Genomic DNA, 20,738 nt, shown 5'->3' on the forward strand with positions numbered 1-20,738 from the left:
TTGGATCACGAAACATAGCTTCGGGCTGCGGTGTTCGGTGAGTAGCAGAAAGTGCCCACTGAGGCGCTCGCCCATGCGCGCTTCCCGGTTGTCATGAAGTTTGGTCTATGAACCCGTTGCTTCTAGATACTAGGAAGTTCACTGGAATGGAAAGGGAGTACTAAAAGTAAATAAAATAAGGCATGGCTTATGTTCACGCCTGCGTAGCAATATACAATGAATATTGTACTGGATTCGCAAAAGGAAGCAGGGGCCAACTGCTCGCTGCGAAGACCAATAAACGTACAGTGCGATCCAACTTGAGAAATAATGATCTTCAAAGTTCTCGAACTTTAGAAGAAAGCAAAAAGGAGATTCAATTGTCGCGACGACTCATCACAAGTCACCGCAGGCGTTGAAGTCTCTAGGTATAACGAAATTATTGTTGAACAGCTCTGATAGTGTCCAGGCAACTATGGTTACTTGCTTATTGTCAAATGCTCATGTGCTGCGGCATAAAGCTCACGGCACGGTACGATAACTCGCTCGTATCTAAAGCGAGACATTGTGCGCTGACATGCATGCCGAAGCTCAGTCGGTCACAGCGAATCCGTACGATCACTGCATTGAAGCGTCATTCTGTTATAATCCGTTTGGCTATACAGACCGCCCACTATAAAAACATACTTCACATTGTTTTCTCTGAGTGACTGCCTTCCTTTCACGCAAGGAACCGGTTCAAACGATTCTGTCGCGGCGATGACGTGCAGTGTCCCAGCTTATTGTACGATGTAGGTAGAGACCATGTGTATAAACAATTCTGCGCTTTCTATTTGTCCAATATCATTATTTTAAACGTGAAATGCTCCTGTGATTTCGAGAGTACTTGAGAAACTGTCCAGAAGGGCTCACCCGTAGACTTTTTATTGAGCGCGGATAGCCAAAGGTATGCGGAGGAGGCCACGTTTTCCCACAGACTACGGAAGTGAGGCGCTTCCGACAGATCGTGACGCCTTAAGTCCTGCCACCCCCCCCCCCCCCCCCAATGTGTGCGAGTAAAACCTTGCAAATGGAGCCGACGAGGCGGCTGAATTTCGCCCACGCGAAAGGGAGGAAAGCGGGGATGAAGCGCGCCATCTTCCTTCGCGCGCAAGGCACCCGACGTTGCCTGGCGCCGGGAATAGGGAAGGGAGAGAGGATAGCGTTTTACTCCGGTTGTAACTGAGTACGTGGCGGCTGCGCGCGGTATCTTGAGCGCGATCTGGGTAGGGAGCAGAGTCTAGGTATACGTCGACGGCTTTGTGCGTGCTGCGTGCTCCTGGCGCAGAGTTTCCGTTGAAGCGACACACAGCACGAAGGTCACTTTGTTCACTGCTGCGGCCGCTATATATCACGCCAGCGTTTTGACAGCGAGTGTCGTAGGTCATTGAGGGTTGTGTGTTCATGTTTTCTGTGCGCGCTGATACCATGCTTGTTAATTTAGTTAGAAAGCGAACGTTTGCAAGTTGACACGGCCGAAAAAAGTACATTCCTTACTTCATATAGCTGTCTGCAATTCTGTTCCCGCAATGTGTGCTGTGCCTTTCGGACGAAACGGCAACATTTTATTATTACATTACTTTTTTATTTTTTGTTAGGCATACTTTGCTTTTTACTTCTCGTTCGACATGCGAAGGCCCCCTATGCCAATAAAGCTTTAGACACAAATGCGGCCGTCGTTCAAGCTGTGCATTAACATGCTCGTAATAACGACCTGCAGCTTTAGAGCGCGGCTTTAGAGCTCGCCAACGCTCCCATGATGGCATGGGGAAAGCGTGATACTATTGTGTCCTTGTATTGTGTGAAGAAGAGTAACCAGCGAAGCTGTACTGGGATGACTATATCGATAACTGTATAGATTTATATGGTTTTTGCTATATTGAGATGTCTAATGATCCATACACGGAACTTCGTGGTTATTATCGTCTTTATTTTGTCTCATTCGCTTCCACAGTAACCCTAACTTTGTGGTCGTTGTGGTGCACCGCGATCGGTTGTATTGCTATGCTAGACACGCTGTTGCAATCGTCAAATCTATACGAGACTTGTGACGCGTGGTTGGCACGTCTGTGTAGCACTTTACTCCAAACCATTCCAACAGGACGGGTACAGTCCAGTTGTCGGGTGCGCTAGGTCGACGTCAAAGTCTCCCACTATGACGATTCACATGACAGATGAGATCCAACCAAAGGCGTCTATTAGAAATGTCTCAATGTCTCCTTTGGACGTAGCCGGATGGACGTAGACCGTCGCGACGACGGTCCCATCTTCCATCTGCACGGCACATACTCTATGGTCCCGACCGTCGGCCGCGGAGCGCTTGGCGCCTTCTCGTCGCTTTCGTGCCCGTTCGCGCTTTTGCTCTCGCTGACACTTTTGACGACACGTTCTTCTTCCTTAGAGCGTACGACGCGCGCCCTGCCGCTTGCAAGTTTAGTCTGCTAATGAGTTTAGTCTGCTAATGCTAAGGGGATGCTCGCTTGCCCAATTGCACGCGCCCTTTCGCAGCCCTTGCCGCTACGAACAAGCGAGAGAGATAACAATTGACGGTTCATCCCCTCCCCCTCCTTCTTGCCCCTCCCTTTCCAGTTGCCAGCCCGAAGAAGTAATACATTCAGAGCTACCGCCGCGACGGATAACATCACACGGAAACAGTTCGACGAATGATTGCTCCGGCGCATTGCCAACATATTGGGCAGATGTTTTCCCAGATACTAGCCATGGATAACTGTGCTGTAAAAAGCTTCGGGATGTGCACGAAGGCCTTTGCCACGATGGCTACGATATGGCGCTAGAGTCGCGCGTGTCGTCTGTATGAAAACAAAGCGCTGCATGAGCGGGAGTTGGCTGCAGCGGCTGCTCTGAATCGCGCCCACGCGTCATGTGCGCGCTCACTCTCTCCCTAATAACGAGGCCTTCTCGCCACACTTTGCTCCATGTCTAACCTGCCACTCGAGACAGATTGTCCGCGCCAGCCAATATATGGCGAATGAAAGCACGTAAACATTTGCGCTCAATTTCGCATTAGGCAGTATCGTAATCGTCGGTGCATTTTTGAGACACAGCTTTGCGGCTTCTTCATGGTTTCTCTTTCATTTCTGTGGTGTTTTGCCTTGAGAAGTCTTAAAGATGATCAAAAAACATGCACGTGTGCCATTGTAGTAAGTCATTCCACGTTTTCTCCTTTTCAGGGGCACATCAGATATTAGTATTTATTACAAAAGTGGCGCTGAGGCGTGGTACATGGAAATGAATTACGAAAAGGGTAAAGTGTCTGCTATACATAGAAAGCGCGTAAAAGGTTCAACTGAATCTCCTGACATCCAAATAGCAAACGACTCCTTCTACTCATTCGCCGTTCGTTGCAAGGACGAGGAATTTATGGAGGTAAGTTTTCACCACCAACTGAAGCTAAGGAAGGCCTTACCGGTTCAAGAAGCCTGGTTTTTCTTTGTTTTAGAGTTCTCAAAACATGAGACCAGACTGTTTATCGCACTTCGGCGACGTGTCATATTTGATGATGTCATGTGTGGCGTTTTTTTCTTTTGGTGCTACCCACTCTTTAACCACTGTTGGAAACACAGTGCTGACGCCCGTTGTTGCAAATGGGTCGCAAGCCCCAAGGGTAGCGTTGGCCTGCCGGCCTGGGGCACTGGAAGCATCCGAAGGTCCCGGCAAAGCATGAGTCAACTGGTAATAGAACAACTTGTTTATTCTAACATCGCAAAAGAGCGGCCGGTCAGGTCGACCGAAGTGGAGAGACGCGAGTGCACGTTACTCAACAGAAGAAATCGGAGCCTCTCTCTCGGCGTCCGGGGGCAGCTGCTCTTATACTCTCGGAGTTGAGGGCAAGAAGGAACGTCTCGGGATGAGACCACGTGACTCTGGGCCCGGACAGGCTGAGAGACATGTTGAGACGAGTGTAGTGACGCATCGCCGAGCCGGCGCCGATCAGACCTCCTCGCTTCACACTTGGGGAGCTCCTCTCCCCGGCTGCTGCGCTTTGACAAGCGTGGCACACACACACACACACGCACACACGAAGACACGTGGCACTGAAACACGCCTGGACGCGCTTGGCGGGGAGGCGTATCGGCGGCGCTGAACGGGCCAAAATGTCCGCCGCTTTGAACGAAGCCCCGGCGTCCGTTGCATCCGCGCCGGCTATACCGCGCGTCGTAGGCGAAACGTAACAGACCGCCCCGCCGGGGGAAGGAGATCCCAATGGTCAGGGGACTGCATCCGCTGTCCGGAGGGATGTCGCTTGATGATGCTCATAACCGAAGTCGGTCGTCCTTTGGCGTTTCTTGAGCGCAGCGCACAGAGAAGGCCTCGTTCTCTCGTTCAGGTTCACACAGGACACTGCAAAGTGGCTTCGGGAGAGTTGACATTTTTGTTCTCGTTCCCGGCAAGCGTTAGAACTACGCCGAAAGTCAACCGCTCAGTCAGCAAGCACGGCACAACCCTCACTAAGCCCTCCCAGGCTCTTTCCCCTTTTATACTACTGCCTAGTTCCTTACAGTAGTTTAGCAGCACTCAGAACGCGTTCACAAATCGGAAAATTGCACTAGAAAGCACATCATCACTTTGAAACACTACACAAAAGCAATAGGTTAAAAATCCTGCCTCAGGAAGAAAAACATCAGTAACAAACAATTTTGAGGCTGATTCCCACGTTAGGGGCTTCGACTTAAGCCATCGGCGTTACCGTTGAGACTCCCCTTTTTCTAACGCACCTCAAAGGAATATTGTTGCAAAGCGAGGCTCCAGCGCAGGAGGCGGCCATTTTTGGGAGAGATGGTCTGCAGCCATTGGAGAGGGCAGTGATCCGTCTCAATGATAAACCTCGAGCCGGCTAGGTAGCATGACAATTTCTGAACGGCCCACACGATACACGCACACTCTTTCTCGGTGGCGCTGTACGCCTGCTCACGACTGGTCAGCTTACGACTAGCATACAGGACGGGGTGTTCTACTTCTCCATTTTCCCGTTGGCACAGTACAACGCCCATGCCTCGCTCACTAGCATCGCACTGAACAACGAACCCTTTTGTGTAGTCGGGCGATCGTAGCACAGGCTGGCTTGTTAGGGCGCTCTTTAGGGCGCTAAAAGCTCTTTCCTTTGTCTCGTCCCAGACGACTGTTTGCGGCTCTGTCTTTCTTAGAGCATCCGTCAGGGGAGCCGCGATATCAGAGTACCTGGGGATGTACCTCTGATAGTAGCCGGCGACACCTAAGAACGACCGAATATCGGTCTTCGTGCGCGGTTGCGGGAAGTCTCGCACAGCGGCCACCTTTATTTCAGAGGGGCGGCGACGACCCCGACCAATCACGTGACCGAGGTAGACAACCTCGGCCTGTGCTAACTGGCACTTGGGAGCCTTGACTCTCAAGCCCGCATCGCGCAGGCGGGTTAGCACTGCCCGCAAGTGGGCCATATGCTCAGGCCAGGATGCGGAGAATATCGCTACGTCGTCTAGATACGGTAAAGCGAATTCTTGCTGTCCCCGCAACACTTTATCCATGAGGCTTGAAAAGCAGTATGGCGCGTTCTTCAAACCAAAACTCAACACTTTAGGACGGAATGTTCCCATTGGTGAAATGAACGCCGCATACCTACTAGCCTCTTCTGTAAGTGGAACCTGCCAATAACCCCAGACAAGATCTAGGGTGGAAATAAACTGAGCGCTACTCACTCTCTCAAGGCGCTCCTCGATGTTAGGGATCGGAAAAATTTGATCCTTAGTGATGGAATTAAGCCTGCGGTAGTCGACGCAAGGACGAGGTTCCTTGCCCGGTACCTCAACTAAAATCAAAGGGGAGGTATAATCACTCTCACCCGCCTCAATAACACCGAGCTGTAGCATTTTCTTTACCTCAGCCTCCATAATATCGCTCTGGCGGGGTGACACCCGGTACGCCTTGGATCGTAGTGGCTCTGGGGAGGTAAGTTCTATGTCATGAGTAAGGACAGAAGTCCTACCAGGCCTCTCAGAGAACAGACCTTGAAACTCTTGTAAGAGCTGGTGTAGTTCGGTTTTCTGCTCAGGCGACAGCGATGCTTTACTGATTAAGTCACTAATGACTTGATCGGTGTCTTTCCTGTTCTTCACTGAGCCTAGTCCCGCAAGCTCGACCGGAAGCTCTTCGGGAGCGTTTACCATCATACACACTACTGCTTCCCGTTGCTTATAGGGTTTGAGCAGATTACAGTGGTAAACTTGCTGTGCTTTCCGTTTTCCTGGAAGACTGACCACGTAGTTAACGTCCGACAGTTTTTGAACAATCCGTGCTGGGCCCTCCCACTGCACGTCGAGTTTGTTCTTTAGCGACGTGCGCAATATCATGACCTCATCGCCCACCTCAAAACGACGGGCCCTGGCTGTCCGATCATAATAAACCTTGGCCCTCTGCTGGGCCTTTGCCATTGCTTCACCTGACAACTCCTGTGCCCTTCTTAAGCGCTCGAGGAGCTTAAGCACGTACTCCACCACGACTAGGTCGTCGCCCCTGCCTTCCCACGATTCTCGAAGCATGCGAAGCGGAGACCGCAGCGAGCGACCGTACACCAGCTCAGCTGGCGAAAACCCCGTGGCCGCATGCGGCGCGGTACGTAATGCAAACATCACCCCAGGCAGACACAGCTCCCAGTCAGTTTGATGTTCAAAACACAATGCTCTCAACACGCGCTTCATGACGGAGTGGAGCTTCTCAACGGAATTCGACTGGGGGTGGTGCACTGAGCTGTGTAACAGCTTTACCCCGCACCTTTCGAGAAAGGCTGTCGTCAAAGCTCTAGTAAACACTGTGCCCTGATCTGATTGGATTTCCGCAGGAAAACCAATTCGCGTAAATATGGACAGTAGTGCACTGACTATCTCAACTGAGCTGAGTTCTTTAAGCGGCACTGCTTCAGGGAACTTTGTCGCTGGGCAGATCACAGTCAAAATGTGTCTGTATCCCGTGGCTGTTACCGGCAGAGGTCCCACTGTATCAATAACGAGCCGTCTGAAAGGCTCCGTAATGATAGGTACCAACTTCAACGGCGCCCTCGATTTGTCCCCTGGTTTGCCCACCCGCTGACAGGTGTCACATGTCTTCACAAAGTGGTCTGCGTCCCGAAAACACCCTGGCCAATAGTACTCTTGCAAGAGACGGTCCTTAGTTTTCTTAACTCCTAGGTGTCCGGACCACGAACCCCCATGCGACAAGCGCAACAGATCCTGACGGTAGCACTGAGGCACGATCAGCTGATCGAACTCCACTCCCCTGCGGTCTAGATACTTCCGGTACAGGACCCCACCTCTTTCCACAAAGCGAGCATTTTTCTTGGCGATACCTTCCTTGACAATGCAGCGGATGTTTTCTAGGCTGCCATCCTTCTTTTGCTCGGCTATCAAAGCCGACCGGCTGACTTTTAGCAACCTATTCAGTCCATCTGACGTAGGCTCGATGAGCAAATCTGCAGATAGCTCTTCTAACTTTCCCGCATCGGGAATTTCCTCTCCAGTATCTGGTGCCTTTAACGCTACAGGCTCAATTTTATTCAGTTCGGGCGTGCTCTGAATATCAGCTTGCTGCGCCTCTGACCCTTTCTCATTGTTCGACAACGTCGGCTCCGCAACTACCGCCTTTGCAGCGAGCTCCCGAACCTTCGATCTGGTTAAGGCCTGAACGCTAGCCTCACCAAACAAAAGCCCCTTCTCGCGCAGGAGGTGATCGGACCTGTTCGAAAATAGGTACGGGTACTGGGGGGGCAGCATAGATGACACTGAGGCCTCCGTCTCATGTGCTCCGAAAGGTCCTTCAATAAGCACTTTTGCTACGGGCAGACACACGCTATGAGCTTCCACGGCTTGCTTGATCCATGCACACTCGCCCGTGAACATATCGGGTTCTACGTAAGAGGGGTGAACTACATCCATCGTAGCTGCGGAATCGCGAAGCACTCGGCACTCTTTCCCGTTCACGAGGAGGTCTCGCATGTAAGGCTCGAGAAGCTTCATGCTCTCGTCAGTGCTGCATAATGACAAAAACACGACTTTTGTTTTTGTTTCTGGACACTGCGCCGAAAAGTGACCCGGCTTCTGGCACGTATAACACACGCGCGCTTGCCTCGCCTCGAACCGCTTTCTGCGTTCGGCTTCGGTTGCCGCCGTCTCCTTACGTTCAGTCGGACTGCTTTCACTCGCATCCGAACTTGCTCTCATGGGCGTGAACTTTGGCCTCTCAAACTTGGAGCCAAATTCACCCTTTTGACCGTCCTTAGCTCCGCGAGCCCGACGCGTCACAAACTCCTCGGCTAGCTCAGCGGCTCGAGCCACCGTACTAACGTCTGGCCTATCCAAGACCCAGTACCGCACGTTCTCAGGTAACCGACTATAAAACTGTTCTAGCCCGAAACACTGCAGAACTTTCTCGTGGTCACCAAACGCTTTCTCTTCTTTGAGCCACTCCTGCATGTTTGACATAAGCCTGTAGGCAAACTCTGTATATGACTCACTTTTGCCTTTCTCATTTTCCCGAAACTTTCGACGGAACGCATCCGCGGACAGCCTGTACTTTTTTAGCAGACTCGATTTCACTTTGTCGAAATCCTCTGCTTCCTCTCTCTTCAAGCGAGCGACTACGTCGGCCGCCTCGCCGGGTAACAAAGTGAGCAAGCGCTGTGGCCACGTTTCCCGAGAGAACCCCTGCTTCTCGCACGTTCGCTCAAAGTTAACCAGGAACAAACCAATGTCCTCTCCAAGCTTAAACGGCCGCATCAGGTCAGTCATTTTGAACAATACTCGTTCTCCTGCACCGTGTGCCTGACTTCCATTACGAGCGCGTTCCATCTCTACCTCGAAACGCTTCATTTCCAAAGCGTGTTGACGGTCGCGCTCTTCCTTTTCTTTCTCTTTTTGCTCTTGAAGTTCGCGCTCCTGTCTTTTTGCCGTCTCCCTCTCCTCAATGGTCTCAAGGCATTCCGACAGCTCGTCATCCTCAGCCTCTAACTCAAGAATAGCCCTTAGCAGTTCTGGTTTTCTGAGTTTGTCTGAGACATCCAGACCCAACTCTCTTGCAAGCTCCAGCAATTTCGGTTTGCGCAACGACTTCAAATCCATGGCTGCTCTGAATGCTGCTTTCTCTACTGCCTTCTATTGTCTTGCCGCAAACTAACCCGGCAGCAACGACAACCACAATTACCAGCTCTGTTTCTGACACTAACAAAAGCCTGGCAAAATTCAGAAGAAGAAAGTGCCGCACTCACCAAACCTCGCAGCCAAGAATTCAGCGCAGTCGTTCCGCTGCAGGCAACCAGTCATCACACAGGGCTCGTTGCACTGCTCCCGGATGGTCGTTGTGCTGCTCAGCATACAGTCAACCGCATATCTTCGCTGCTGGCCTCCGTTGTCGCGATCTCACCGCTGGCAGCGGTTGTTGGAATCTCAGTGCTGACGCCCGTTGTTGCAAATGGGTCGCAAGCCCCAAGGGTAGCGTTGGCCTGGGGCACTGGAAGCATCCGAAGGTCCCGGCAAAGCATGAGTCAATTGGTAACAGAACAACTTGTTTATTCTAACATCGCAAAAGAGCGGCCGGTCAGGTCGACCGAAGTGGAGAGACGGGAGTGCACGTTACTCAACAGAAGAAATCGGAGCCTCTCTCTCGGCGTCCGGGGGCAGCTGCTCTTATACTCTCGGAGTTGAGGGCAAGAAGGAACGTCTCGGGATGAGACCACGTGACTCTGGGCCCGGACAGGCTGAGAGACATGTTGAGACGAGTGTAGTGACGCATCGCCGAGCCGGCGCCGATCAGACCTCCTCGCTTCACACTTGGGGAGCTCCTCTCCCCGGCTGCTGCACTTTGACAAGCGTGGCACACACACACACACACGCACACACGAAGACACGTGGCGCTGAAACACGCCTGGACGCGCTTGGCGGGGAGGCGTATCGGCGGCGCTGAACGGGCCAAAATGTCCGCCGCTTTGAACGAAGCCCCGGCGTCCGTTGCATCCGCGCCGGCTATACCGCGCGTCGTAGGTGAAACGTAACACCACTCAAGCATATCAGCACGCTCCTCTAGTGTGTTTAGCCTTACCAAACATCATGTCATTTCGTGGTCCCCGAACAGCTGATCTTTAATGACATTATGGTAACGCACGGACTTCAAGCATCGTTGCCGTATCTATATGTTTCACGTAAAATACATCCCTGACTTGATCGCCAACTCGCGTTCGGTTAGGGCAAGCGTGGATTCTTGGAGGCAGGAAATGCAAACTTGACAATAAATGCGCGCCTCCAATGTATCCAAAAATGTGGTCGAACTACAGGTCAAATTAACTGGTGAGTTCCGTATTACGAATACGGCTGCTCCACTTTTGAAGCGAAACGGCTTTAAAACATTCAATGCGAGTTGTTTTGCTGTAACTAGTGTAAAAAATACACATTATATTTTTGTCACGTATAGGTTTGCAACCATACTACCAAAGTACCATAATGTTGTATGGCTGCGTCAATAAAAAAACCATGCAGATCTAATGAACACTTTAGAATGTTTTTGTGGTAAAACTTTCGTGATGAGGTTAATAAAATGCTATATATTTTCCCGTTTCTTCCTGCGCCTTTCGAATAATGGAAACTTGTGCGCCCACGTTCACTCGCTCGCTCCTGATATGGAATGTGAAGATGCTTATGTTAGTATGTAGTCCTTCACGTTTTTTTATGTGAAACAGCCGATACAAGGCCGCCCGTTGTGAGTATCACCTTAAATCATCATAAACCCGCACCACCAAGGTATAGTAGATTTAAGCAAATCGAAAATAAATGAAGAGGGGTAGAAACCCAAAGTGTAAATTGAGGAAAAGCCTATTGAAGAAAGAAAAAAAAACCGAGGTAAGCCGACCTAAAGTGAATACACATAAAAAGTAAGGAGCAGGAATTACCGCGATGTATAAGTCTGCATTGATACGGCATGTTGCGACTCGAGATTCCGACCAGTTCTTTATTAAGCCACACAGCAGAAGTATGAAGAGGGAAATTTAGGGAGAAAAGGGACAGCGAAAGAAAAGAAGAAAGAATCAGGGTGACAGGAGAGGGCAGGGCAAGAGGAGGCCTAGGCAGGTCCAGCAGGATGCCGGACAGCAGATGTTCGGGTGAGCCTGGCTGCAGGAGGCTGGAGATGAACTGGCACTTGGTAAGTGGCTCCCCGTTGACTAACGCAGTGGTATATGCGTAAAGGCTCGTGGGGCGGCGCGCATCTGGTACAGGTGACCGGAGGTCTCAGGTAGGTGAGACAGTGGGCCAGTCAGCAGAAGCAGAGCGCAGTGGCCGCTTCACTGAATATCTGCGCGACTGAATATCTGCAAGAGGCTTGCAAGCGGTAGCAAAGCAGTTTCATTAAGTGTATATTTAGGATTCAGCAAAGGAGGCAGACAGGAAAAGGAGGGAAAATAAAAGGGGCTGAGCCGGGAGGTCAGGCATTCCGTCTATCGTGTCCCCGGAGACGAGCTCCACCTTAGTTGGCATAACTAAGGACACTATAGAGCGAAAGGCGAAGAGCAAGACGGAAGAGGTATGGCAAAGAGAAAAGGAGATGGAAGGAAAAAAGACCAATGAAGAAATATGGATGGCTGAAGGAAAGAGCTAATTAGGAGTGATCAGGAAAAGTGAACCAAGAGATGACGCGGTAAAGACGAATAAGGAGTGCCCGGCTTCGTTGGTCGGTAAGAAGATAGTTATAAAGATCAGGTCTCACCGTAGTCGAGTGATTATCTTTAAGGAGATGAGCAATATGAGAAGTGAGGGGACAGTCGTTCAAATAATTTCGCAAGTCTGACCAAGGAGTGCCACATGCGCAATTACAGGTAGATGGGAGATGAAAGCGGAATTAGTAAAAAAGAGAAGCGGCCATGAGCGGTGTTGAGCTGAACGATGGGTCTTTTCGGTGGGAAGAAAGGGGCGATGCGATTAACGTTTTCGATCCATTGAAAAATTCCAGTGTCACTTTTCCCTCGCGTCCAAGGAGCATTCCACTGGGCGAAGGACTCGGCACGCATCTTAGATTTTATGGAAGAAGGAGTGGCAAGGATAAACCTAGAAACACCATGGGAGGCGGTGGAGTTAGGAAGGAAGTCCGCCATTTCATTGCCATCGACGCCCTGATGTGACGGCACATGAAAAAGAGACACCCGTCGCAAGGTAGAAATGAACAGGAGGAGCTGCTTGATGTCCCGGACATAAGAATTGGTGGTTGTGAAAGTGTTCAATGCAGTGAGCAATGACAGACAATCGGTGTAAATGTGCTTAGGGGGGAAATGAGGCAGAGTCCGTATGCAGGCTAGTGCCTCTAATAAAGCGAAAGTTTCAGTGGCGTAAGAAAAAGTGGCACCAATGTGTTTAAACTTGCCGACCTTAGTGATATCGCCAGTTGGATTATAAAGTATGAGAGTAGCGCCAGCAGAGTGGTAAGTATATGAGCCACCAGTGTACAGTTGGTAGGCGTGCACAGCGGTAACAGGGGGTACCTCTTGAAGTTGAAGGCGATGATAAGAACGAGATTTGAGGCTGGGAGGGCAGTCGCAAGGGTTCAGGGGGTAGGGGACAAGCGACGCATGGTAGGTGTCAGGGCGAGCAAAGTTAAGGGCCATGAGCGTGAATAAGGAAAACTTAGCATTTAAGCAGTCGAGTTCAATGCGGAGCGGTAGTTCATTAGTCAAAACCTGAAGAGACGAGGTACGCGTCGTAAGAAAAGCACCGGTGATTGTAAGAACAAGGGTACGTTCGATAGAGGTAATTTGGTGTGTAAACTGTGACGTAGGAAAAGTGGGCCACCAGACAGGGGAAGCATGTGTTATGGAAGGAAGCAGAACCTGATTATGGAGGAGACGGAGAGCGGAGGGAGGCATCAAAGAGTGCTTTCGAAGGAACAGCAGAAGAATGGAAGAGAGAAGGTCTGCTTTAGCACGGAGATACGTTAAATGCGCGTTAAGGGTAAGATGTGTGTCCAAGATGAGGCCAACAATTTTTATACTCGACCGAGATTTGAGGGTGAAACCGTTAAGGAGAATAATGGGAAGACGGGTGCGTGAAGAGGAAGAGGAGTGGATATTGGGGAAGTAGGGGAAAGAGGATTTATCGGTACTGATTGTGAGTTTAGTGCGCTGTGCCCAGGTCGAAATAACATTGAGAGTGAGACAGGCCTTCGATTCTAAGGCGCGACGATTGGCTGCAAAGAGCGCGACAACAGTGTCATCGGCGTACGCTTGCGCAAACCCGTCCGGGGGAAAGGGGAGGTGAAGTAATACGTAAATAACAATATTACGCAGTACCGGACTAAGGGGTGTTCCTTGAGGGCTGCCCAAAGTAGCCGTGGCAGACACCGCACCAGCCTGCGATTGGAAAGTGACCACGCGGTGCTCTAAGAAGGATTTTAGGATAAATTACAGGTTACACGGACAATTGGGGGAGCGTAAAAAGTGGAGAACGACCAGGTGCAAAACAATGTCGAAAGCGCCTTTGAAATCTAGGCAGATGCGAATGGCGTGCAGTTTTAGGTCTTTGTAGGTGTTTAAAGTTTTTCGAAGGCAGTACAAAGCGGTGGACGCACTCTTCCAATGCATAAAATCGAATTTACGGGGATGAAGTAGGTTATTGGAGTGAAGAAAAAGTAGAGCCGGGAATTGAGAAGGCGTTTCAGAATTTTGCTAAATAAAGAATTCATAACAATAGGACGGTAGGATGAAGGAGAGTCAGGAGGGCGTTTCGGTTTCGCAATAAAGATGACACGTCCTTTACGCCAATCAGGAGGGAAGTAAGATAGATTGGGACATTGGTAAAAATGAAGAGGAAAAAGGACAAAAAGACGGGTGATAGGAAAATAGCGTTTTGAGCATGGCAAGAGCCAGTCCGTCAAGGCCTGGGGCAGCGTTGGTGTTGCCTGAATTGAGGGCATGTTCAATCTCGCCGATGGAGAAAGGGAGGTCCATAGTCCTCGTAGAGTAAGACGTGTCGGTTATAGTACGAAAGCGGACGTGGTCGCATCATCCGTTGAGGGGAGTCTCTAGAAACGTGAGCAGCAAAGATAAAGCGGGCAGAATCAAGCACGCTGCATGTTGAACGACCATCGGGTAAAAGGAGGGTGGGGAGTTAATTGGTGTGAGAGAGTTTATCAAAGCAGATGCGGAAAGGAAGGCCGAAAAGATTACGTTTCGAGAGATCGGAGCAGATAGATTGGGAGGCAGCAGATTGGGCCTGGTCAATGTGCATTTTATAGTTGGCATGGGCATCGCAATATTAAGCCTTAAACGTCTGTCGAAGGAGAGGGTCAGTGGTGCGTTGAAAGCGCCAACGGGGAGCACGGATGCGTTTGCGTTCGACGGTGACCTCGGTAGTCCACCAAGAATTGGTCGGCAAGAGGCGCAGCCTAATCCAGCGAGAATGGAAATGATAAAGCTGGTCAAAGAGAGTGTAAAACTTCGCTAAAACCAAATCGACTGCGTTGGGCGACTGCCCAAATCGGTGCGTTGGGCACTCTGCTCTTGCGCTTTCCTCTTTGCACTCTCTTCGATTTCGCCGCTTTTTACAGCGATGCTGTTTACGCCGCCGTATGCTTCACCGCATGCGTTCGCATGGGCCAGATGCTTAGCTAGAAAGAGAGACATGAAGAGGAAAGGCAAGCAGGTTAACCAGATATCAGTCTCTGGTTTGCTACCCTACTTTGGGGATGGGAGGTAGGGGTAGAAATTGCCTTAGGGGTGGGGGGCTCACGTTGAAGCTCGACCTCCTTATTATGGAATTTTTCGAGGGATCAAATACATGAATAATAACTGCATTGCTATCGCCAAATATGCTGCAAACGAATTTGAACGCTACGCACTGTGAAGACAAGGAAAATATGTACTTTTTATAGAAAGAATATACTCATATGTCCCCAAAATTGTACCTGAAACGACTTATACCAATGCTTCCATCTTCTTTGTCTATTTAGTAAGTAAAGAAAACATCACACGAACTTTAGCATTTTATCAGTTTGAAACCAGCAAAGCAGTGTATGTGGCTTATATGGAACATGTAAAGGCTGTGAAATGAACAAGTTGAGGACAACTATTTTAATGAAACTTTGTCATTCAAGAACCTTGTTTATATTTTTGTACAAATGCAACGGCCAGAGGAAAATATTAATGGCGCTGTTCTTTGTTGCAATGTATTGCACAGGAGCGGCTCTCACCGGTTGCGTATTGTGAGTAGTTGCTCCGAAATAGTAGTCGCAACTGAGAGCACATATAAAAAGCAGTTCTGCAAAATATACGAGGTCGAGACAAATGAAGGTTAGCCATTATGAATACATGACAAACGGCGTACTTTATTTAAAAGTAGTCTGCATGACCATTGAGACATTTGTCCCACTGACCAATGAGTCGCGTGATTCCCGTCTCATGGAAATTCTTGGGTTGCTGCTTCAGAAAATCTCTAACTGACTCTTTCATGTCATCGTCCTACACAAATCTGGGTCCCTTGAACTGTTTCTTCAATTGCCCGAAAATGCCGAAGTCGCATGGTGACAGGTCTGCGCGGTATAGCGGATGTTTCAGCGTTTCCCAATTTAACTTTGCCAGTTTTGCGTTAACCACATCAGCGAAGTGGTGACGGGCATTATCGTGGACCAAGATTACCCCATTCGCCAAATTTCTCAAATCGTTTGTTTTTGATTGCGATACTTAGCCGATCCGGCATTTCTGAATATCGGATAGGATTTTTGGTGTCTCCAGGTCTGCTAAATTTGATCAGTAATGGCCTCTGACGATCGAAAAAAAAGCCACCACATTTCCGGCGGAAATGACGGCCTTTGCTCTATCTGGAATGCTGAATTCCAATGTTTACACTGTAAGCTTTGCCGTCATGTTTCAGGAACGTAGAAATGGCATCATAATTCGTCCCCGGTCACAATTTCAGACAAGTCGTTAAATTCACTGTGATATTAGATCAGATGATCCAAGGCAGCTCCGAAGCTGTTCGTCTTCTGGCCTTGGTTCAATATCTTCAGCATCCATTGCACACACAAGAGCCGATAATCGAGATGTTCATAACTTATGGTGACCGCCGTGGTTGCTCAGTAGCTATGGTGTTGGGCTGCTGAGCACGAGGTCGCAGGATCGAATCCCGTCCGCGGCGGCCGCATTTCGATGGGGGCAAAACACCCGTGTACTTAGATTTAGGTGCACGTTAAAGAAATCCAGGTGGTCCAAATTTTCGTAGCCCTACACTACAGCGTGCCTCATAATGAGAGAGTGGCTTTGGCACGGTAAACCCCATAATTTATATTTTTAATGACTTATAGTGTGAACCAACAGTGGCTGATGTTCTCACGCTCAACCAGTTCATCGATGCTTATCCTCCGTTCTTGTCTTATCAGTTCGTGGACTTTTGCAATTGTGTTGGATGTTATTGCATGGTGGCTTTGGCCCGGTCTTGGATTGTATTTGCAACTTTCACGTCCTTCTTTGGACCGTTTACTCCAATGCTTCAATGTAGCCAATGAAATACAATGTTCAACGCACACGGCAGCCATACGGCGACTAATTTCTTTTTGGGAAACACATTCAGCTGCCAAAAACCACACGACACAAGGCTGTTGAAGTTTTAGAGCGTCCATTATCTTCCATTATATCAGAGAACCATGTTCAACGCACTGTATAAGCGCATTAAAGAACATTTTTCCTCACTCCAGTGTGCCACATTGGTAAATGAGAGATCCCTCTGTGCTACGCGCATGCCTCGCAGATAATGAACCCAACCATTATTGCGCGGGATGGGTTGGCCCGCATTCGGTTGGCTCGCCCTCGTACGTTAGAAATGCGAAGATACAATGAAGTATACAAATGCGAAGGTATAGCTTGATGAAGGCAAAAAGCGTCACTGGAAACAAGGTTCACTGCATGTAGGCAGAATACCTCGCAACAAGGTATTTCAATATACGTAAAAGTCTACAATAAACCTAAGTATTTAAGGAAAAGTCACTGTGTATAATGCGTGAAACAAGGCATATAAACATGTTGCGCAATGACAGATAACAGAAGCCTAAAGGCACATTCACGGCAGAAGCGGAGCGTCTAAGCGGCCAAGCCGATTTTCAACGCGGCGAGGCGGTGGGCGCGCGCGCCTGTTCAGACCGGACGGCTTGCCTCGCGGCCCGCGCAGCAGGGAAGGCGGAGCATCTAGCGTTTTCGTGGCAAACGTGTCACCATCTTTTTGCAACGGTCGTTCGTCCTCAACGCACGCATGCGAGCGTCGTCACCGCGCCACCGTCGTCTGGCCAGCCGCTCTCGGTTGCTAACCACTTGTCAAGAATAATCAGCTCCGACGAAGAAGACGAAATAGTTGGCATTCTACTCGCCGCTTCTTTACCAGCTTTTCAAGACGAGCAGCAGAAAGCTCGAAGGAGCACAGGCAAGCCAACGCCGCTGGTGGGTTTCCCCGAAGAGGACGCCTTCTCATCTGCCGTGCTCCGCGAGGATTACTACCTCCGTGCGTTTACGTCTTTGCACATCATCCACCGGGTGCATGTTCTTCGCCATGTTTTCCGTCTGTATGGCGTCCCAGACCTCCGGTAGCAATGTTTCCTTCAGTCCCCACACCTCGCGATATCGAATGCCGAGAAGGTCTGGGATTCGTTTTCCCGTTCTGGTGCTCGACAGCTTCTCAAGCTGCGCGATTCTCTGTGCCTCAGCGATCTCCTCGAGAGTGTTGTGTACGCCCAGCTCGAGGAGAATGTGGGTTGGCGTGTACTGGGGTACTCCAAGAGCGGTCTTCAACGCATTCCGAATCACCACGTTCAGCTTGTCGGTTTCGCTCCTGTTCTAGTCGGCGTACACGGCGATGTATGCTATGTGGCTCAGCACGTACGTCTGTATTAGCCTCGTAACGTTGTCTCCCTTCATTCCTTACCTTTTGCTCGCGACCCACCGCACGTGGTGTGTGGAGGCGGCCACTTTCTTCTGCAGTCGGGCAGCCAGCTGGCGGTTGGCATTGTTCTCTTCCAGCCACAGACCGAGCACTCGCATCTTGGACGCCGTCGGTATTCGGGTCTCCTCCCTCGTCATGACGCTCAAACGACGAGTGTCTAGAACGCCCTGCGGGAGGGGCCTTTCTTGTGCGGTCTGTGGAGCAGGATCTCCTACTTGTTGGTTCAGCAGCCGAGTCCCGTGTCTTCGAGATGCCGCTCCAACTCCTGGACGGCCCGCTGCAGCCGGTCTTGAGTTTCACCGACACTCGTGTTCTCTGTGGTCCACACCGCCACGTCATCTGCGTAGATCGTCTGAGTGATGACCTCTATCGCGTCGACACGCTCCGGCAGGCCTATCATGACGAGGTTGAAAGTCATGGAGGACCCCGCAGGGGCGTCTGCGTCAGCAGGCGTTTGGTGTGTTGCGACACCACGTACCCGAGTACACGGGGGTCGGACCCTCCCGCGTGTACCCGTGCGCGGCTTAGCCGTGTCTGGAGAAAGTGGGATCCTGGAGGTTGAGCCGATACTGGGTGTTTGGACCGTTAAGGCCCCCCTGCGGAGGCAACACACCTCTTCGGCCTCGGCTTCACATAGACGGCTCCTCCAGACTGACCCACCTGCAGGACATCGGCAGTCGCCTTTTCCTGTCTCTCCCTCCGCGAATCTTTGTCTTTATATCTCACTTTTTGACCTTTCCTGTCTTCTTCTCTCTTCTATTTACTTCCTTTCTCCACGGCGGCTAGGTTTAACCTTGTGTGAGTAGCCAAGCTAGGTTATATCATATTTGGTTATAGGGGTAGCGTACAGCTGGCGTTCGTAGGCCGTTTTTACAGGCCCTGCAGCGTCCCCGTTGGGCTTCATGGTGGGTGGCTGGCGCTACTGCCGAAAAATACTCTCACAAATGGCTAGTTTCTTCCCTACACTACTTGATCACTCCCTGAAGAGGGGGCGCACCGAAGAAATTTTTGAATTTATTGGACGCGAAAAAGAAACTATCCCGCGATTTCGTCTCGTCCATTCTGAAAAACAAGAAAAACAAGCACGAACAATCTCACCTTTTGTTGTTTCGAAATCCCTTATTCAGGCACTTGGACAAGGCTATAAAGCATCAAAGAAGGCAAGCGGTGATCCCCTTTTGGAACTCCGCGACAAGAAGCAACACGAGAAAGTGCCTAACCTTGTATCATTTGGAGATGTCCCAGTAACAGTGACCCCGCATCGCACGATGAACGCCACCCGTGGGGTATTTCAGATGATGATCTCATGGAGCTTACGGACGTTGAACTATTAAAAGGCTGGATCGATCAAAACGTAATCAATGTTAAGAGAATTCTGCTAAGGCGCGATGACAAAGAGATTAAAACAAAACATGTAATTCTTACCTTTGGTTCTAGTGTGCTCCCTGAGAGTATTGAGACAGGATATCTGAAGATCCGGGTCAGACCATATGTCCCAAACCCACTGAGATGTTTTAAATGCCAGCGACTTGGCCGCAGCTCATCGAACTGCCGCGGCCGCCAAACTTGCGCAGCATGCAGTGCTCATGAGCACTCCGCTGAATCGTCTGAAGACACTCTCCCCTGTGTCAACTGCGACGGTGAGCACGCCGCATACTCGCGGTCATGCCCATCCTGGAAAAATGAACAAGAAATTGTAACGACCAAAGCAAAAGAGAATATATCATTCAAGGAGGCACGCAGGCGGGTTTCATACCTGCCCAAGAAAACTTTTGCCGAAGTGACGCGTCAGGGGGCAGCGACACAACGGCTCCACCGGCTGGCCGACCCACAAGCAGTGAGCCGGCAGTTACGCTGTCTACTCCCGCGGTGGTTGCAGCTAGCGCTGCTCCGCCAACCGAGCAGAAGGGACCATCGACCCCGAAGGTGAGTGCAGCCGAGGCTGCCCCATCTCCCCGGCCCCTTCCAGCGCTGGCAACAGCCGGCGCAGCCAAATCCCTCAGGGATCCCAATCGACCTCCAGGCTGGTGGGCGCAGGGGTCTTGCCCTCCAAGGCGGGACTCTCTCTGATAACTTCTCGCTCGCAAGAGCACGTGTCCGGCGCCTCACAAGAGGGAATGGACACTACACCTATCCTCAAGGCGCACAAAGCGCCTAAGGAGCGGCCAGGCTCCCTCGAACGCTTCAGAAAGGGCAAAACCCCCGCTGCAGGGCCTCGAAAGAGCTCTGTAGTCTAAGGCATCAGTTCGGTTTCCGTACACACAGCACCAATTTACTTTAAACATCGATACACAAATTATTCAATGGAATGTCAGAGGTCTTCTTAGAAACCTTGATGATGTGTAAGAACTTATCCAGAAACATAATCCAAAAGTGCTATGTTTACAGGAAACACACTTAATATCGAAACACACAAACTTTCTCTTACAGTATGCTACGTTTCGCAATGATCGCGATGATGATCATCGGGCGGCGTTGCCATTGTTATTCATAAAAGCATAGCGTGTCAACGTTTGCAACTACAAACGTCCCTCGTAGCAGTGGTGGTTGGAGTTGTTCTAAACAAACTCATCACCATTTGCTCGTTTTACATACCCCCGCATTACCATATAAACAAACATGAATTTCAGTCCTTTATGCATCAATTGCCAGAATCTTGTGTTGTTCTCGGCGATTTCGACGTACACAGCAGCTTGTGGGGAGACTCTCGTATCGATGCGCGAGGTCGTCTCGTTGAACAGTTCCTTTTTTCGTCCGGTGCGTGTCGGCTGAATA

General features: G+C 50.2%; 1 protein-coding gene across 2 annotated transcripts in view; it reads left to right on the forward strand.

The window, feature by feature from the left end:
- LOC129380717 (uncharacterized) overlaps positions 1-20,738 on the forward strand; it is a 148,601-nt gene that overhangs the window by 50,904 nt on the left and 76,959 nt on the right. The window contains exon 3 of one of the 2 annotated variants that reach the window (XM_055062511.2): positions 3,210-3,405. The exons of the other annotated variant lie outside the window; for it this stretch is intronic. Coding sequence (XP_054918486.1) covers positions 3,210-3,405 — 196 coding nt within the window. The remainder of the gene's footprint in view (positions 1-3,209; positions 3,406-20,738) is intronic. 2 annotated transcript variants of the gene reach the window in all.

The sequence above is a fragment of the Dermacentor andersoni genome, chromosome 10, assembly GCF_023375885.2.
Source record: "Dermacentor andersoni chromosome 10, qqDerAnde1_hic_scaffold, whole genome shotgun sequence".
NCBI classification, from domain to species: domain Eukaryota; kingdom Metazoa; phylum Arthropoda; class Arachnida; order Ixodida; family Ixodidae; genus Dermacentor; species Dermacentor andersoni.